Source organism: Chiloscyllium plagiosum, chromosome 18 (genome assembly GCF_004010195.1).
Source record: "Chiloscyllium plagiosum isolate BGI_BamShark_2017 chromosome 18, ASM401019v2, whole genome shotgun sequence".
NCBI lineage: Eukaryota > Metazoa > Chordata > Chondrichthyes > Orectolobiformes > Hemiscylliidae > Chiloscyllium > Chiloscyllium plagiosum.
Genome location: NC_057727.1, coordinates 25,330,515 through 25,351,931, shown reverse-complemented (window position 1 = coordinate 25,351,931; position 21,417 = coordinate 25,330,515). Strand labels below are relative to the sequence as shown.

General features: G+C 38.7%; 1 protein-coding gene across 1 annotated transcript in view; it reads left to right on the top strand.

Moving 5' to 3' along the window:
* Positions 1 to 15,669, top strand: part of nup210 (nucleoporin 210) — a 110,907-nt gene extending 95,238 nt beyond the window's left edge. The window contains exons 34-40 of the mRNA XM_043707992.1: positions 1,149 to 1,275; positions 2,610 to 2,756; positions 2,999 to 3,249; positions 4,947 to 5,163; positions 9,631 to 9,750; positions 9,826 to 9,900; positions 14,174 to 15,669. Of these exons, the coding sequence (XP_043563927.1) occupies positions 1,149 to 1,275; positions 2,610 to 2,756; positions 2,999 to 3,249; positions 4,947 to 5,163; positions 9,631 to 9,750; positions 9,826 to 9,900; positions 14,174 to 14,292 (1,056 nt within the window). The 3' untranslated portion in view covers positions 14,293 to 15,669. The remainder of the gene's footprint in view (positions 1 to 1,148; positions 1,276 to 2,609; positions 2,757 to 2,998; positions 3,250 to 4,946; positions 5,164 to 9,630; positions 9,751 to 9,825; positions 9,901 to 14,173) is intronic.
* Positions 15,670 to 21,417: the final 5,748 nt, after the last annotated feature.

Here is a 21,417-nt window from a genome sequence, read left to right as displayed (position 1 = left end):
AATTGGGTTTATTGTCCCAGGTACTCACATGAGTACTGTGGAAAGTTTACAAGTCGCCACTTACAGCACCATTTTAGCTACAAAGGTACCGAGGGTATAGAATCTTGATATGAAGCCAAAAAATAAAGAAAACAAAGTTTTAAAAGTCAAACCTTTATAGTCCTTCTTACTAAAAAGTAAAAAAACAAAGAAACACCATGAAACAGTGCACCACCGCAGTCCATAAGCACCTGGCCATGTGGGCTCGCACTCCTCACAAGGACTCAACCCTACCCCTCTCCAGGCTCAATCTCACCCTTGCTGCCTACTTGGGTTGCTCCTGCTCCTGCTGGCTGCCCTAGGCTGCCTGTTCTTGCTCCCACTGACTTCCCTTGGCTGCCTGCTCCTGCTCCCGCCGGCTGCCTGCTCCCATGTCTGCTCTTGCCCTCCGACCACTCTGGGCTGCCTGGCCCCGCTCTCGACTAATTTGTGACATGAGGGCATTATTCTAATGAGGATAGGAATTATGGGTAGCTGTATAGAATATACGGTAATTTCATAATGTCTTTGTAATATTTTTAAGGGGCTCGATAGACACTGGAAGGATCTTGCCCTGTCTGGGGAGTCAGTTTTAGATTAAAGGAGCAGACATTTAGGACTGAAATGCAGATATATTTTCTCATTCAAAGTTATGAACTTTTAAGAATTCTTGAATATGGAGATCTGTAGTGGCCTTGTTGTGAAGTATGTTCCAGTCCAAAATTGGTAGATTTTTAATATTTGGGTATGTGGTTATAGAAACATAAGTAGGCCATTCAGCCCCTCAAACCTGCTCTGCCATTCAATGAGATCATAGCTGATTTATGGCCTAATTCTATATATCTGGCTTTGACCCATATCCTTTTGCTTAGCGCAACATTATCCATCTCAGATTTAAAACTAACCTGATCTAGCATCAGCTGCTGTTTGTGCAAAAGAGTTCCAAGCCTCTACCACTCTGTGTATAGGAATGCTTCCTGACATCTCTTGGGAAGGAAGAGTTATAGTTGAATATCAGGCACAATGGTGTTGGAGATAATAAAGTCTCAAAGAACCAATGACTTAGACGTTTTCCTTTTTCTCATGTATTCATAAGTTTTAATTTAGCTACATGTTGATCTGTTTTCCAGCTGGTGGTTAAGAATGCCTGGAAGACCGTTGCGCTGGTGCAGGGTGATGCTCTTCTAACAAGCCAATCTACTACTCCTCCATTCAAGGTATCTGTTACCATAGGAGACAGCAGCACTAATTTGAAAGGTAATATTAATTTTTGTAGTGGATGAGAACTTTATACATCAGTCTGCCTTGGTTTCCAATCTTAATGACCACCTAGCTACTGTACCGATAGATAAGGTTAAAACGAAAGTCACAATTCATGGGCTAAAGGAAGAGTGTTACTAAAGTTTCCCTGTTCACCAAGATTAACTACTTGCATGTGGGTGGTTGACCTCCAGTTCATTGAAATAATTAAGCCTAGACATAACAAAGGCATGGATGAAAATTTCAAGCTGAGGTTTGGAGGTAGTGAACATATATAGGTTAAATATGAAACCAAGATTCTGAACAGTCTTAATCATTTGCTAGGAGAAGGATTGGAGGATAGACTAAGCAAAGCAGCTTGTGTTGGGTATGAAACATTTTCATTCTTTCTACTATTTTAACTGAGCACATTTCTGTGTATCCAATCTGCCACTTTCAAGAAAGTAGGAGGTTTGAGAGATACTGGTGAGCCAGCTATCATTGTTGCCACGTGCAAACTGTGTTATCTGATATTACCACTAGGTAGGCACAGATGAAACGGAGAGGCCAGGCTACATTCTTGCTAGACACCAGGGCAGAAAGAGATGCCTTTGCAGATTATTCTCTGGTGGCTATTTGATATTCAGGAATAGAATCAGAGGAGTGTAGTGGCACTCAACTGACTGGCTGTGGGAGAGGTATTGGAGGAGGATAGTCTTGTTGGAGAACTCAAGTGGGAACAGCAGGTGTTCTTCAAATTTGACATTGCGGGATTAGCTACAATGAATGAATATTATTAAACTACAAATTGCAGAAAAGATTTGCTAGGATGCTACTGGACTGGAAGCTTTGAGTTATAAGGAGATAGGCTGGGACTTTTTCCCAAGGATCACAGGAAACTTAAGAGGTGATATAATTGAAGTTTGTAAAATCATGAGAGGCATAGATAAGGTAGATAACCAACAGCTTTTCCCCATGGTAAGGGAATCTAAAACAAGAGGGCGTATGTTTAAAGTGGGAAGGGAGAGATATAAAAGGGTCCACAGCGGCAATCTTTTCTCCAATTGTGGTGACTGTCTGGAACAGGAGTAGTGGAAGTGAGTACAATTTAAACAGGTACATGAATGGAGTATAGTCCAAATGCAGGCAAATGGGGCTGGTTTAATTTATGAAGACTGGGTGGAATGGGCAAGCTGGGCCGAAGAGCCTGTTTCCACGCTGTAGACCTCTATGACTCTAGAATATTAAGATTTTTCACAAATAAATGAGTTACCAAATATCGTGAAATGTTAAAATAAAATGGGTCATCTTTAGTCTGAATCATTTTAAATGTATGTTTTGTTCTGTTTCAGGAGCCTGTACAGCTGCACATGTTGAAGCAATTGATGAAATGCATCCTGAATCCAGTATCACTTGCAACTTGCATTTCAACAATGGTGCAATAGAAATCCCAGCTGAAGATTTGTTTCATGTTAAAACAGGATTTGATACATATGCAGGTATTTAATTCCATTTTTAATGTAAGTAGCTTATTAGCACATTCAACAAATAGGATTTATGTTATGAAAGCCAGGGTTTTTGACTGGCTTATGGAATAACATCTAATTTGAGGATTATTTTCAGATATTTTTGGCATTAACTTTCTATCTTTCTTTTATGCTTTGAATTTCATTGGTTGTGACAAGAAATTTGTTTTTTTTGTAGCAGTTGCACTTGAATAATAGTTTTCTTTCCTTGTTAGGACATTATACTTGCTCTATTACAATACAGAAATTGACTGATCACCAACTGAAAGTACTTAGCAAAGCCAAAACATCCATCATTGTGAAAGCTTCAATATTTGGAACTCATTTCAACGGAGAACAAATTGGTGCGAACATTCCATTTTTACCTGGTTTTTATACTGATCAGTCTGCGATCCTTTTGAGTAACCTGTATGCAGTTGCTGAGCTCACAGTGTTTGGAACTCCTGAAATTCTTGGGAATTTAGAAGTAAGAAACTGGTGTATAAATTATATATTTATACGTGTACGCATTATAGACCCTTGTTAATTGTGACTTTGCTAAACATCTATCATCAGTATGCAGAACTACAGAGATTCTTTAAGCTTTCATTGCATTTTTCCATGTGTCTCAGTGCACTTACTTGGTTCTGGGGACAAGATATTAATTAACAAATAATGGTTAACTCAGCACCCATTTTTTTATACTGTGTTTTCCTGAAGTGCTAAAGTTTGAGGTTTCTTTGTACCATGAAGTAACTTTGTCCCAATGGCAGCAAAATTGACATTGAAGGAGTTTTTAATATCTGCCCATAATAAACTTGAGCATCGGAGACTGAAATATGTGAAGGTCCAGGTGCAACTATTGAGTCCTACCACATAGCCAGGCAAGGCCTTGATTTTCCTTGTGTGCCAAATTGGAAGTCTTTCTCTTCTGCAGCTGGTGAGCGTGTTTATTCACTTATTCTGATATTGAGAACATATTGGGTGTCTTTTCTGACCCTTGCCCACTGCCCTTGCTACCAGAAGCTCCCAACGGCATCAATCAAGGGATTGTTAGAGCAAACCAGCACACTCCTCCACATCTAGGTGGTGATCCATGAAGTCCTGGTGTACAGCTCCAAATGTGCTAACTGCACAGATAAGTTGTTGTCGAACTCTCCTGTACTGCAGTAAGATCTGGCCTGTGTACTTGTCCACATAAAAGCCCTGAAGTAATTACACAAGAAGGCTTCCACCACACTGTCAGTGGGAAGACCACTGAACTAAAACTAGTATTTTTCTTGAAGCTGGTTCTACAATCATTTAAGCAAAATTCCTGCCAAATCAACTATGATGGGCTGGATGCTGGGTCCAAATACTTGGACAGATTCTCCCTGTCAGGTCCTGTTTTCTCTATTCTCAAACCAGTGAAGAAACACTCCTACATTACGGGAGGGTAAAGAAAATGGTAAAAAGACACTCTAAAGCTCTCCTTTAATTGGAGCAGGATTGATGATAACAACTGAGAGAAGGTTCTAATAGCTGTTTGAAATGGCCACTTGATCATCAAATGGTTCCTTCTTCGAGTGTGGATGCATTTATGATAAAGAGCAAAAGCAGAAAAGAAATAAAGGATACAAATGCTGCAGTCCAGATCCCACTATCTTGAGGCAAGGTCTGGTCAAGAATTGCCTATTCAGCCATGTGAAGAACTATGGCAGGAATCTGCAACCCAGAATAGACATCAACCTGAAACCGAGGGACAGCTAACAGCAGTGATGTGGGATTTCTTGAATAAGTCACATTCCTGCCCCTCTATTGTCCTTGGGCAATATTCTTGTCTGATTTCTGTACCACTTTGAGTTGTGCATGTAATTATCAACTTCTGCCCATTCCACAGATGTCCAAAAGAGGTTACAGCACCATGTTTCTGAGTTGCCCCTCGACTGAGATATCTAGAAAGTAATTGACCCATAAAATGAAGTGGGAGGTTGGAAATCCAGCCCTAAATGTGCAAAATGTTTGACCTGATTTGAGTTTATATAGCTGCCATACAGTTTCTATTGTAAACAAGTACAGGTTTGCTTTTCAGCTTCATACTTGGAGAAATTGTTATTGTATAGATGTTGCCATCTGTACCTAGTCTATAGAATGTGTAATCTACTTATTTAAGACAACTTAGGAGTATTCTCTTTTCTCCCTCAGGTTAAACCAGGATCACCCCTCATTATCATTCAAGAAAAGGAAAAATCATATGGATTACAAAGTTACATCAAATTTACAGTAACCTTGTCTGATACTAGACTAATAAATCAGGGACCAATATCAACTACTCTTGTCATTACCAATTCATTGACAGACCAGTTTCTCTCTGTTCCAGTGAAAATCCTGCACGCTGCTGAAAAAAGTACAGAAGCTCAACGTATGCTTATATATTTCGATCTTCTATAGAATAAATATATAATTTAGTTTATAAGTGCAGTACTCTGACAGAGGCTGATTCTACAGAATGTTAAAGACAAGCCAGATAGTTTCTCTGACTTATTCTGCCAATCTTGAAATGTATGCTTTATTATATGAGAAAACACAAGACTAAGACAATTTAGGAAAATAAGAACCAGGCACACACTCTAGAGGGCACTTGCAACCTGCTATGCTTTTTGTTCATCAGCAAGAAGCACAGTTATTCTGATGATAAACGACTGCCAGTATTGGATCAGCTAGCTTAAGTCTCTCCCATACGAATGGGAATCTGGACTGGATACCCCCTTCCCCGTGTCTCTCCCAGCCACCTAAAAATTAACCCTCTCCTAAGTAAGAAATCCATTACGATAATGAAAGCTAAAATCCAAACCAATAAATGGGGAAAAACTCTAAGATTCCTCCTGAACTTCCTGGGCTACTGAGACCTTGGTGACCACTGTTACATTTCATATAATGTGATCTCTGCCCCAGTCAAGAAGCAACCCTGCGTCTACACAAATTGGTAAATCATTCTCAAGATTCACTACTCTGGGCAAGAAGGAACTTTCCACTCTATCTTGTTCCTACTTCTGCGTAGTTTAAACACATGTCTCTTGGTCTCCCACAGTCTATCAAAGTGAAACATCAATCAGTATGCTTGCAATCTGCCAGTTTTCTGTACCTTTTTTAAGGTCTCTTCGAAGTCTGTGATATCAAATCCACTTGTGTAACTAATTTTTTTTTTAAGTTGAATATGATTTTTGTAACTCTCCAGCAACCATCACAAGACCACAAAATCTCATCTCATGTTAACTAACCAAAACTCTCTGCTTTAGGTTCAGCAAATAACCTGTGTAATTACAATGATTGCCTTTATACTGAATGGCCTGTTAGTACAACCCAGTGCCCCATGTGCTTTGGCTATGCATTCTCTGAATTGTTTGTAAATCTTTACTGTTCTGTGCACAGAATTACCAGGATCCTTTCTCACTCAATCACATCATTGCCAGAAAATTAGTCACTAGTTATATACGTGTGTGATACAGCATGTTTTATAAAAAATAGGTCAGTTAAATACTTTTTGCCATTGTATAGCCCATTGTCCTAGAACATAAATTCCTCTGCTAAAGATGATTTAATCAGTTTTCACTATGGTACCAAACTATTAAATGAAAATAGATTGCCTAACAATTGCTTTAATCTGTTATTGGCCTCTTTATAGAGAAAGATAATGGATTATGTTCCACTACTTTGTCTTAGTCTTGAAAGCTGGAAATGTTCAGCTAACCGTTCAAACTCCTAGAATTTCCTTTCTTGGCTAATGATGTGGATGAACAAGTAATGAAACATTAATAGATACAGGAGCAAAGACTAAAGGGAAGACCTGCAATGACTTGAAAAAGCCAATTTATCCAAGCTGTGCATTCAGCTGGTTACTGTTGCTTAATAGTGAATTTCATACTTGGCCTCAGGAGAGGACAGTTGGGACCATAAAATTAGTAAGCTTGCAACTGCCTGTATATCACAAAAATAGATTATCAGAATTTTTAACAACTCTGTGGGCGTTGGATTTCACGCTGTTGTGTCCACAAGCGGTCATCCAGCATCTTTCTATTCTAATCCCATCTTCCAGCACTTTGGTCCATAGCCTTTGTGTGCTATGGCATTTCAAGTCATCCAAATACTTCATAAATGGTTTAATGAGTCCTGTTCTACCACTATTTTCAGGCAGAGATCCAGATACCTACTATTTTCTGAGTGAAAGAAGTTTTTCTCATTCCCTGTAAACCACCTGCTCTTTACCTGAAAACTGTAGCCTGGGTTGTTGCCCTTCAAAACTTTGTACACCTCCAATCAGGTGCCCTCTCCTCATCCAACCCTTGTTCTGAGGAAAACAACACAGTCTATTTAATCTCTCCATAGCTGAATGACTCCAGCAACATCTTGGTGAATCTCCTCTACAACGTCTGTTTCTGATTGAGCCCAACTGATAATATTTGATGAATTCAGTACTTTCCAAGTGGAGAATAATTGTGTAACTCGCATTGTTTCTTAAAGTTTCACTACCCCTGATGTTTCACTTCTTTGCTGATGGTTTTCTGGCTTATCTCTTCTATCCTTGATTAATGATGTAACGTTAGCTGTTGTCCAGTGACTCTCCCCTCGAAGAACAGCCTGAGGGTTTACCTACCTAGTTCATTACTCAGCACCGCTGCCTCACAGCACCAGGAATTTGGGTTTGATTCCACCCTTGGTGACTGTCTGTGTAGGAGTTTGCACATTCTCCCAGTGTCTGCGTGGTTTCCTCCCACATTCCAAAGATTGTGCATCCTAGGTGGATTGGTCATGCTAAATTGCCCATAGTGTCCAGGGATATGCAGTCTACAAAAATTAGCCATGCGATACGCAGGGTTACATGAATAGGGTGGAGGGAATGGGAGGTTTGGTGTGGACTAGTGGGCCAAATGGCCTGCTTCCCCACCTTAGGAAATCTATGATGATTTATGATGAAGCCTGCTAAGTAACTTCAGTCATTTTTTTTTTCTGGTATCAGAGAGTTCTCAGTGAGGGATTGCAATTGATTTTTTTCCATTCTTCAGATAAATGGAGCTTGAATTTGCTGAATTGAATAGAATATCTTTTATTGTCATGTGTACACAAGTACAGGAATACAGTAAAAAAAAAAATGACATTGTCACCCCACATGGCTCCAAATTAGGTACAAACTAACTAGGTACAAATCTTAGATACAAAATAGAGAAATAAAGGAGAGAAAAGAAAATGACTCTTAGTTATTCATAATATAAGTTAGAAAAAAATGCCAATGTTAAAAAGATAAGCATGAGATCTTTTCCTTAAAGGCCCTGCAGTAGATCAGCGCAGGGGGATTCCACATCTGGTCTGTCCAGGCTCACAAGTCACTGACCACCTGCATCGATCCCCCAGTCCAACAACCACCCCGCTCCTCTCGGGGCCCCTGGCCCGCTGTCTGTCCCCCATGCTTCCAACCCACCCTGCATTGGGGAAAACACCAAAACGAGGGGAGAAAGAGAAGGAAACAGGAAATAAACAGAAGGAATGGAAGAGCCCTGGTTGGAGCATCCACCCCCTCCTCTGTTTTGACCACGAAAATGGGATTGAGTGAAAATTACTGGTTTTCTCACCAAGGTTTTGCAGAAATTAAATTTCTTGGCTCCTTTTATAGGAACATTACCTTGTTGCCTTTCCAGGAAACGCTAAACCTTAACTATCTTGTAGCTTCTTCAGGAGCCAAATGTATAAAACTATGATGAACCAAAGCAACTGTTCAAAATGTAGCATCATTCCAGACTGTACATTTAGAATGGTGATTTGTGGCTGTGGGTATCAAGAGTATGTAGATAAACATGGAGAGTGAAGTGAGTCCTTCAGAGTTTGTGTTGAAGCAATGAATTGGAGCCTAATTTATTTTTCCTTTGTATTACTATTCAGTCCTAGGCACTTGCTATATTCATTGTTCTCTACACCGTTTGGCAAGATTCCCTCTTGATATATTGCATTGATGGGACCTAGGCTGACCAACCAGCTTTAATGCCGCACTCTTCCGATTAGGAAATTATTCCAATTTACAATGTGTTGGTCTTCAAGGTTGACTCTTTGCTATCTAATTTGCACGTTGTTGGAGAGACACTACTGAGCCTTTGCCTGTTAGTCCTGACAAGGCACTTGGTTTTGATATAAAGCAGGCGCTGTCATGACACTATCAGGCAAATGTTTTGATTAAACTTCACCTCCCAAATTTTGCTGTCATTTATTGCCTTGTATTTGCCTTTTCCATTTACAATCCTTAGTCACATGAACCCCACCACATGTCTTGACTTGTTTTTCCAAGCTGATCATCTAATCAATCCCTGAGTTATAAATTTAAGTGCTGAGAACTAACCTGTGCATCCTGTGTCCGGAAACTATGGGCACCCCACCATAATTTCTCCTCAACAATTCCTTCTACAATCTGTTACTTGCATTTTCCAATAGGTTCTTTTGGACAATTGGACCTTTCATTTTATACAGTGCAATATAAAAACATAAATAGGTCCTTCAGCCAATTTTATGGTCCTATTTATTTTTGAGAAATTGTTACCTTTTGTTCCTGATTTTCCAGTTAAATTGCTCAATTTGCATAGACTATGCATTAAAAAGTTGGAATGAGACAACAGTGGCTAGCAACCATAGAATTATCATTACTATCTTGTTGATAAGAATCCATTTTGATTTAGTACCACATTGCATTGCTTTCAACAGTGGAGTCCTTCTAAGTACACTACAATAACTAAAACAAAACTTTAAATGTTTTTAATGAAAATGTTTCAGAATCTGTGAATTTCATCATTTAATTTAGTGTCGCAAAGAAGTGCAATTTAATTTTTAACTTTTTGTCCTTTCTCAGCTGAAGGCACAGCAACTCACTGGGAAGGTGTTGGTTTCTTCCAGCAATTCATTCAGTCTTACCAAGTTATGTTCTTTACACTATTTGCGTTACTTGCTGCGACTGCTGTTATGATTATTGGTAAGTACTGCTAGCTTGAAAGGTTTGTGATATGATTTTACAATACTTATTATAACTGTTTATTTTCATTTGCAGCCTATCATGCATTCTTCTCACCACAGGAGCCAATGCATCACTCATCTTTTATTACTCGGACCACACCTCGTGGAGGTAAACATTGTCAACATGCTTCTTATTCATGTATATTTATGAACAAAGGTTTCTGTACATGTATGAAATTTATATTAGGCAACCATTTAATTAACAGATCAGATTCTTGCTATGAGAATTGTTAAATCTGAAAGAATTGGATGTTGAGCACTGCCTTAAGTTCTCAACCTTGAGCTGATTAGATTAGATTAGATTCCCTACAGTGTGGAAACAGGCCCTTCGGCCCAATCAGTCCACACCAACACTCCGAAGAGTAACCCACCCAGACCCATTTCCCTCCGACTAATGCACCTAACAACACTATGGGCAATTTAGCATGACCAATTCACCTGACCCACACATCTTTGGACTGTGGGAGGAAACCAGAGCACCCGGAGGAAGCCCACACAGACACTAGGAGAATGTGCAAACTCCACACAGTCACCTGAGGCTGGAATCAAACCTGGGACCTTGGTGCTGTGAGGCAGCAGTGCTAACCACTGAGCCACCGTGCCGCCTCAAATTAAGATGACTAAGATGGGCAGAAAAATTGTGTAATTTCTTCATTTTATATGGAATAGCTTTAATATCAATTTGTTACTTTTTATTGATCTACAATTTCCATAAGAAAATGTATATTACAAAACATACTTTTGACTATGGCTGTAAGTATTTAAGAACTAATTATAACTCACCACTCAAATTTTATGAAGAATTATGTGATTTTACTTGTGAGCAAATTTTTTTTGCATTTTTAGCACTTGCAGAGTTCCATGCAGGGTTGATTCTTGGGCAACATTGGTTAAAAATATTTTTATGAATGAAAAATTCTGCTTTTATTTGTAGACTGGAATTCAGTTGAAAAAGTCGAGACTTTTAAGTATGATTCCTTAGCCAAGAGTAGATGGTTGATTAGCCCTCAATGAAAGAAACCTTGGTATATAAAAATATAAGCAAATCCAGAGCAAGAGTAGGCCATTTGAACCTGTCTACTATTCAGTCAGATAATGGCAGATCTGATTACTCCAGATCCTTGCCTATCCCTGACAAAAACCCTTTCACTCCATTGTTTATCAAGGCATTTGTCTCTGCCTTAAACATATTCAAGGACACTGCTTCCACTGCCTTTTGAGGAGGAAATGCGCAGCAGGAATAGACCACTCAGCTCCTCAAACCTGCTCAAGACATTGAATAAAATGTTGATCTCATTGAAAACTCAAAGATGCATTCTTGCTTACTCATGATACCTTTTACCCCATTGTAAGAATCTATCAAGTTCTGTCTTTCAATATTCAAAGACACTGCTTCTAGCAGTTTTTGAGAAAGAGAGTTCTAAATTCTCAGACCCTTTGAGAAAACATTTCTTCTCATCTGTCTTAATTGGGTGACCACTTACTTTAAACAGTGATCTGTATTTCTAGATGCTTTCATGAAAAGAAACATTCTCCACACCCACCCAGTTAAAATCTCATGCTTCCATCAGTCTGCCTAATTTTTCTTCATTAAACAATCTGCCATTGTAGGATTATCAATTTAATAAATCTTTTCTGCTTCCAATGCATTTCATCATTTCTTAAATAAAGAGACTAGATAAGAGATCAGATACTTCTGTAGGTTGGACACTGGTATGTGATGCAGAGTGACACCAAAAGCACAGGTTCAGTTCCTGTACCAACTGAGACTGCCGTGAAGGGCTCACCTTTTCAACCTCGCCCATCGCCTGAGTTGTGGTCTCACTTGGGTTAAACTGCCACCAGTCCCCTCTTTAAGGTGAGAGCAGCCCTATAGTCCTCTGGTACTATGGCAAGTTAACACAATATTCCAGGTATGGTCTCTACAACTGAAGCATAACCTCACTATTTTTGTATTCACTTATGCTTACAATAAACAGTGCATTCTGCTTATAAGGATCTGGTGGGGTGATGGTAATGCCACTGGACAAGTAATCCAAAACCTCTGACTAATGTTCTGGGAACCCGGTTTAAATCCCACCATGGCAGGTGATGAAATTTAAATTCAATTACATCTAGCTAGCTTGTTTTTATTCAAGTGGTGACCTTTGGCAATGATCGATTGTCATAAAAACCCTTCAGGTTCCCTAATGTCCTTTTCAGGGAAGGAAATCTGCCATCCTTACCTGGTCTGGCCTATATAAGGTTCCAGGTATACAGAAACATGGCTTGTGGGCAATTAAGAATGAATAAGGAAAACTTAAATTTCCAAATTACTTGCCTTTTGTAATTTATATGCTAGGAATTCTGATCCCTCTGCAATCTCTCACCATTTTTGATAATGTTTCTTTTTTATTCTATCTACCAAAGTGGTCAATTTCAATTTTCTCACATGATCAATCTCTCCATTTACTTTTTTTGAACTATCTTTGTATCATTTACAGATTTGGCACCCTGAGTATCTTCATTGAAGATATTCACATAAATTGTAAACACTTGAAACCCCAGTAATCATCGCTGTGACACACCACTCACTACACCATATCCACCAGAAAGTTAACCATTTATGCTTACCATGAGCTTGTATTTTCTGCAGTCACCTTTGTGTCTCTTTATCAGTGTCTTTTGGAAATCTAAGTCATACAATTTCCCTTTATCCACAACACATTCCTTCTTCAAAGAACTCCCAATAAATTGGTTAAATGATTTCACTTTTACAAAAGCATATTGATGCTGCCTGATAACTTCAAACTTATAAGTGCCCTGCAATATTATCAGTAATATAAAAATGATAGAAGTAATTGACCTGCAGTTTCCTGTCACCTAGCGGCATCTTCACGAGTTGTAAATTAATCGTATATAATTGCACAATGCAAGCTGTAATATTGCCTACTCTCAAGTGGGCTTCAGAATGTATGCTTCTAAGAAACTACCCTGAAAACATTATATACTTCTCGTCTAAGATACCTTTGCCCATCTGATTTTTCCTATCCATCTATGGATTAAAATCTCCCATGATTATAGCCTTAGCTGATGCGCTCCTATTATTTCTTCCTCTGAATTCTGTCTACCTCTGTGGTTACTGTTAAAGCTCAAAAAAACCTCCCAATAGGGATTTTGCTTTATCATTTCTCTGTCTAAGATGCTCCTATGTCCTTGTTTTTTGAACTTGGGTCATCCCTCAATAATGTGCTAATACCATCATTCATTCATAGATCCATCTATCCATCATTTTCTAGTTTCTACCCTTTTTCTAAACATCATGTATCTTTCAATATTCAGATACATTTGCACTCAGTTCATGTTTTTGTTTTGAGTTCAGTTTGCCTTCAGAGCATATAGTTTTGTTATTTTATTTTTGAAACAACTAGCCTTATTTACCCCTGCATGTGTACTTTCAATTTCTTCCTGCCATGTTCTTTTATTTTTCATATTAATACTTTTATCTCTGGCCATGCGTCTCCTCTTTGATTTACCGAACATTCACAAATTTGATCCCTTGTCCATACTATTCAATTTAAACTCCTATCTACTTTCCAGTTATGTTGTTCACAAGAACAGTGACCGCAGCCTGGTTCAGGGTTAGACTGTCCCAATCCACTTTCCCCAGTATGATTGCCAGTGCTAATATCTTGGTGAAAGGTCTTGCCTTTCAACACATTTTGAGATTTATGAGGATTTTTGTTTTGACTTCATTTTGACCAGGATATTAGATGTTGTTGCCCATGCAGGCATTGTGGGGAGGGCTAGATTCCATTCTGCACTTTTGTCTCTCTTGAAAAAGGTTCAGTGTTAAATTTCCATCATGACGTAGCACCCAGGGCATGAAAAGCTGCTTCCCTTTTATCTCAGCCTTGGAAGTGCTATTCACTCACTCTTCTGCTAGAACAATTTGAATCCTTGCATTCTATGACTGTAATACCACTTAACTTCAAGTTGATCATCATGTTTTGCTGTGAATCTGTGATAGAGTTGAAACTTTCCATGTTAATTTTGCAGCTGCTAGCAAGAACATTTTTTATCAGCCTCAACTGTGCTGTATTGGAAATCAGAATCAAATAGTGTGGCACTGGAAAAGCACAGCCAGTCAGGCAGTATCCGAGGGGCAGGAGAGTCGATGTTTGAGCATAAGCTGTATTGGAAATCAGTTTTCCCAGATAAATAATATGTTAATCTCTAAACATTGCAGAAATAGTGCAGCACACTATGTCCTTTTCTTTTTTGTCTGCCCATTTATAAGCCATATGTAAGGTCACTGTTGAACACGTGGGTCAGTTGAATATAAGTACCTCTACAAATTATAATGTAACTCTATTAACATTATAATTTTATTGATTCTCTAGGGTTTTCCCCATCTCCTACTCCTTTTAATACAAGCATGCACTCCTGTGGTAAAGGCAGTCCACGGAACCGATTATGGAGTACAGATTATCCATCCAATGGATCCTCAGGAAGCCCTTGATAGGGGAGAGCAAAAAAGACTGCCCAATGCAGCTCAGGAGCATCTGTTATTAATATTTTTCAACTATAGTGCCTTGATTTCTGCTTTCTAAATTTGTTTGAATCCCTACCTCCTGAAGACTTCTGACCCCCTGTTCCTATATGTTTGCACAAGTGCTGTTCAATGTTGTGTATCCTGCATAGCTCACGATGCTCGAATGATTGTGTCAGCACGATGTTCAATAATAGGGACATCATAACAATATGGTGTGTTGCCCTGACCTGATGCTTATGCACAAGGACTTGAAGAAGGGTTGTGGTGCAGCAGCCAGTTAATTCCTTTCTGTTCAACTGAGGAGTGCTGAGACCAACCAGAATTCTTAAGTGTTATTAAGGCTTCGAGCAGATAACTGAACAAAGACCAGTAATTAACTGTTCTGCATGGCACAATTCCCTGTTACAAAAAATACTTTTTGAGCCATTAAGAAGTTTTGTGTCTCAATGTTGAAATGAATGATTTCTTAAAAATGTGAATATCCTCATAGAAAAAAATAACCTTGTGATGAATGAATGTGTTTAATAATTCTGACCAATTCACCTTTTGTAGTAAACATTGGAATTCAAAATAAGTATGCTTTGCAGCTAATAGTTATGGAATTTTGCAGTGTGAATTTGGATTTTCTTCGCTGTGCAAGTACCAGAAACTTTTTATATTTGACCATGTTTTGAAGTTGTTTATTTTCAAAAATAAAAGTATTTGCATATTTTGTAATATTTGCTTCCAAGCAGCTAATTTGTAGTTTTGTGAAATTGTACGGATAAAGAAGAGCAACATTTTTATTTGGTAATGTTTAAAGTTGTGTGTTTTTTTTTAAATTATGATTTTGTGGTTTTTATCTTTGTTATTGCAGAGAAGAGCAAGAATCTTTAAACTTGGTGAATGGAATCTTTTAATATGTATGATTTGAGAAATATACAACCATTGTGAATTTAATGTATCCATTCATTTGTTCTTTCAGACAGTCAATTATGGTCCTCTGTGTAAAAATGTAAAGTTTTACTTTTCTATGACTGACCTAATACCTCAGCACAGTAGCTGAACCAAAATTGTGCTTGTAGTTGTAACGTGATAAATACAATGTGAAGATTATGCACCATATCTTAAATGCTAAGTTTACTTGAAAAGACCATACTTAGCATAATGGATAATTTAATTTACCCAATTTACCTGTTCATGTGAATCTGATTTTAAGTTGTATCACTGACATGCCTTAAAAACCACTAACACAAGACTGATAAGGAGATACTGTAGTGAAACTACTAATGTATTTTTTTCTGTTGTGGTACACTGTGCTTTTTTTTTTAAAAAAAAAATGTCGAATAAATGTTACAATGGGCATTTTTCTTGATGTGCTTTTTCAGTAATTTGTTTAGTTGAACATATGCATATCAATCACTTTTAGATTACTTGCTATTGGGACATTCACTTGGGAGTGTTATACACTCAAGGACTCAATGAAATGTCATCGAAACTCAACGTTAGCTCGGGCTCTCTCCCTGAATGCTGCCTGACCCACTGTGATTTCCAGCAAGTTTTGTTTTCAGTACAGATTCCAGCATCTGCAGTAATTTGCTCCTGCCTTAATGACCTTACCTGCCTGTCCTACTACATTTTAAGGGTCTAAGGACATGCACAAAAAGATTCCTCTGCACTTCCTTTCCTACCAATCAACATGTACTTCTTTACCTTATTAGCTTTCCAAAAAACACAATTTCAACTTTTCAGGATTGAATTCCATTTACCACTGTTTGGGCAATAAACCAGTCTGTCTGCAATATCATATGGTCTAAAGCTTTTCTCCTCTCTGTCACACTTGCAATTTTTGTGCCATCTGTGATCATACCTCCTCCACTAATGTCTAAATCTCTGCTGCACGCTACAAATAATAAGAGATCCAGAATTGAGCCCTACAGTGTGCCACTGGACTTTGGCTTCCAATCACAAAAACAGAATTTGACCATTATCTTCTCCATGATTTTTTGCTTCCTGGCACTAAGACAATTTTGGATCCAATTTGTCAAATGCCTTACTGAACCACATAGACTACATCAACTGCACTACCCTCACACACCAATCTAGTTACTATCTCAAAATCAAATCAAATTTGTGATCTGTCTGACAAAGCCTTGCTGATTATCTTTGATCCTTGCCTTTCCAAATGAAGATTAATTCTTCCCTCTGAATATTTTTCCAATAGCTTTCCAATCACAGATGTTATATTCACAAGCTTGTAGATTCTTGGTTTACCTCTACCACCCCTATTTCTTTGAATAATGGTCCCATTTTACATATCATTCAGTCCTCTGCTGCTCCAGTTTTCTGTGAGGGTTTGTAAATTAATTCTCATCTAATGTCTCCCAGAGCATTCATCTAATGTCTCCCAGAGCATACATCCATAAGAAATAGCAATAGGAGTAGGCCTTTCAGGCCTGTTCTGCCATTTAATTGAAACATGCCTAACTGACATTCTTCACTTTCATGTGAAAAATGCAGAACTCTAAATACCCCTGGGATACAACTTATTTGGGCCTGGATATTTATCCACTTAAGCTTGGTAAAATTGCTAATACCTCCCCTCTCCCTGATTTCTATACCTACACTATCCTCTATTGTGACTACAAGTACAAAATATTTATCTAAAACCTCACATGTTGTCTTGATCCACAAACTTTGGTCTCTACACTTTTCCTAGTTTTTCTCATGCCTCTAATGTAATTCTACATTGCCTTTACATTTCCTTTAACATTAGGAGATAGTGAGGACTTTAGATGCTGGACAAGTCAGTCAATAAAGTGTGACGCTGGAAAAAGCACAGTACTTCAGGCAGCATCTGAAGATCAAAAGATCTTTTGATCATTTTTGGCTTCTCCCTTCAGGAGAGTCCTCATTAAAGGTGGTAGATAAATGCAATTCACTGTTTCAAAGGGTCAGTTTTTTTTTTGTTTTTAGCCAGTAGTAACTAATTGTAGTCATTTTGATAACTGTCATTGGATATGCTTGCTTGCTGCTGCTACTTGATGACATCCTGATTCCACTGTTGTCTATCTAGATTCTTTTATAATTGCTTTTGCTGATTTAAATTTGTGCAAATCTAACCAGGATTGCTTTAATATGGCACCCTTTGCTCCATTACCTGAGCATGAAGCAATTCAAATCAATGTTCTATATTATTTTTCACAGACCCTTGATAAATTGAGCATTAAGCGTACTTTTACTCTTTATCAATGTTGCATTTCATCAGTTTTACATCATCCACTATATAAGACAATATACAGTACCTTGCATTTATTTGTACAAAATATCATCGGCCATTTCTGATGTACAAGCGGATTCCTCTAACTCAACTTTATCCTTGCACATGCTGTTTCCAAAGTTAACACTGTTTAATATATCCATATTTTCCTTATTAAAGTAATCCCAATGGGCTTATCATTACCCAGGTCAGATTTATTGTCTTTTTTAAATATAGATACTTCAGTAGTTTAATTCGAAAGTGGATCTCCTTTGTATTTGCTGACTCTGTAAATTGTCAATATTTCAAATTTCTCATTCCTTGTCTCTCTCTCTCCTTATTATTGAAAAAATACCATTTGCCCCTTGAATTTGCTTTGAACCTGTGGGAAAATACATTCCACTAATGTGAAAGGTGGAAAGTCTGTCTTTATCAATGTTAAGGAAAGTCCGTTAGCTCATGGATATTCTAAGAGTCATAGAATCATAGAGATATACAGCATGGAAACAGACCCTTCGGTCCAACTCATCCATGCCAACCAGATATCCCAATCCAATCTAGTCCCACCTGCCAGCACCCTGTCCATATCCCTCCAAACCCTTCCTATTCATATACCCATCCAGATGCCTTTTAAATGTTGCAATTGTACTAGCTTCCACCACTTCCTCTGACAGCCTATTCTTCCCCCCCACCCCCACACACACCACCCTCTCTCTGAAAAAGTTGCCCCTTAGGTCTCTTTTATAGCTATCCCCTCTCATGCTAAACCTATGCCCTCTAGTTCTGGACTCCCCCACCCCAGGGAAAAGACTTTGTCTATTTATCCTATCCATGCCCCTCATGATTTTATAAACGTCCATAAAGGTCACCCCTCTGCCTCCGATGCTCCAAGTTGGAAATATGCATTCTCCATTTGTTCCTAATATTCACACTTTAAGTATCATGCCATCTCCTCACCCTCCTTTATTGTAGTACAGAAAGATGTTCTTATTTTCAGCCTTTGCAGCTCCAAGACTGCAAACTTTTTCCATTCTCCCCCTCAAGCTCTTTATCAAGCTGTAAAACTTTGCATTTCCCCGATGGCTTATTTTCCACTCATCCTTTTAATTTCACTTGAGCTTGTGTGGGTAATTCATTTAGTTTAGTCTTTTATCTTGTCTGATACTCTTGTAAATTATTTATTCAGTATGCTCATCAATATATCTCTGAACATATTCCTTTTATCCTTAACTGAGGAATCAAATTATTTTCACAATTCATCTGTGTGTTTTTGCCTTCTATCCTTTCAATTGGTATTTCCTAAACTTGTGCACCCTCGTGTTAATTCACAGAACTGTTAAATCACAGATCACTTAAATATTGACAAATTAAGTGATTATGGGTGTCATACCATCCAATTCTCTGCACTAGTGAAGCAAATTTGATAATTAATTATTAACATCCTGAGAGATCTCTATCTCTTGCCTTGCATGTGTTTTTCCCCAGCAACTGAACTACATCATGTTTCTCTTGGTTTGCCTAGTTATTAACATTCACGTGTAATTTAGGCTGACTCTTCAGTGAAGTCCTGCATTATCAGGTGTTAACTTGCAGATGAGATGTTAATTTGAGACACGAGTTTGCTCAAAAGGATACAGGACAACCCATGATGCACTCTGCAGAGGGTAGGGAATTCGTCAATATACATCCCCCAAACAAAACCACCAGAAATAGACTCTCTTGACTTTTTTTTAAAATTGCTGTTTGTAGGACCCTACTGTGTGCAATCTGGTTGCCATATTTCCTGACATTGCACCAGTTGTGATACATAATTGACTATGAAATCCTTTGGCATCTTCATGAATAAAATACTAAAATTTTATTTTTGTTTTGCCCATCACAATCTTCAAGATAGAAGAGATGTATACTAACAAACACTTATTAATGCAACTGTACTGACCACCTCATCAGTAACTGAATATGCCTTTATTTAATCCTTTACACACACTTTTACACAACCCCTCCCCCAACCCATGCTATCACCAAAAAGCAGCATAGAGTTTGGGAAGAGGAGAGGGCCAAGGATAGATTTCCCCCACAACCATGCCCAGTTTCAATACCAAACTCTTAGTGTCCTAGTCTCTTCATGAATTGACCTAAACCTTTGAACTTGATACCATTTCCTCCTGTGATAAGTTTAATATTTTAATGTTAATCTAAATTCAGGATTTATTTACAGATTAGAATTGGTACATAATATTTCCAAAATGCAATTGTTTTTACAACCATGTACAGAGGATACAGCTGTGCAATGTGTATTTGTTATACTTGTATATTTAAAAATGGTGCTTCGTCTCTGGATTCGAAGATCTGTACTTGACGCTGTCTTCTCTTCCTTATCTATATGCTTTTCCTTGGTGATAACATCTGAAAGTGATAGTTTGAACCATACCAGAAGTGGCTGTCATTTGTGCTGAGTTTAAGAGAGGATTTCTGTCTGCAAGCCCTAACAATCTTATTCTTAATTGTCCCAAATCTTCCTTTAACTACATGTATATATTCATGATGCCCCAAGGCATCCTTTGTTTCAATGCTAGCCTGATTCTCATCGTAGCTGGAAAAGCTCACCACTGCTAAGATGTCCGATTACATCTCAGGATCCCTGGCCAATGCCATTTTTACAAGGCTGTCGAGCACTCCTGGACAAGCGCAGTTACTCCAGAGATGCCCTACAGGGTTCATGCCATTTTCCCCCACCATTCAACATGATAGTGGCTGATCATTGAACTCAATATCCTTAACTTTCCCTCTCCATATCCTATGATCCCTTTAGCCACACAGCACTCCTCGAAAACAATGTTTTGGCGTCAACTACTTTCTGGAAGTGAATTCCACAGGCTTACCACTCTCTGGGTGAAGACACATCTCCTGATCTCGGTCCTAAAAGGTTTATCCATTATTCTTACTTTTATCTGCCAGAACCAGGATCATAGTTAAGTTACTGCTCTGCTGTATGGAGATCTTGGTAGACAGGGTGGGCCGCAGGAGCGACATGCTCTTTCGCACACGATCAACAAAGAAGTTCTACCACTCTCACTATTGCATACAACAGCTTCCCTCACTCACTCACTCTCACCCATCCCAACCCCTAACCCTGTATGCTGAATGCGCTGGCTACTCACATCTTCAGGAAGCTTCACCACCTTTCCTCCACTTACACCAAATCTAACAACTGTGCCGCCAAAGACAGGTGGTGGAGTGCCCAACATTTGCGTCCACATCCAGTAGGAGGAGAGAGATACAATCCTGGTCACCCTGAGTAGCTGACTGTTTCCAAGCACCTGAACCGATCAGACACGGCCTTTGACTTACTGTGCTAGGACATCCTATGTGAAGGATATCTGTCTTGACTTGACTGAGAACTGCTCTCCTTCAACTTTGTGACATGGTCATTTGTTTGAATCATGCAGTGTGTTTGCTGCGTAAGCTGCTGGCAAATGGTGCAAGTGTTAGACTGATGTAACATTGTGCTGCACAGCAACATACCCAACCCGTTGATTGATGACTGCTGGCAATCACAACAAGCTGCCTGGCTTTGTGCCAGCACTAAAAGGCAAGGCAAACCCGAAACACTGTCAGCCTGTTCTGCCTGAGTGGGTAAAGCATAAGACAAAGCAAGGCAGGTAGGCACAAAGTGAGTGAGCACTTAGAAAGCAAGTGAACAGACCTGAGAAACAGGCTGGACCAATCTGTAGGCTGGGTCTCAGTGTCTTTGCAGGAGCATTGCAATGATAGGCACACGTGCATTACTGAGAAATATTTATGTACTTTAATGTAGTGTAAGTGGATTAGATGCATGGCATGAGGCTACAGTG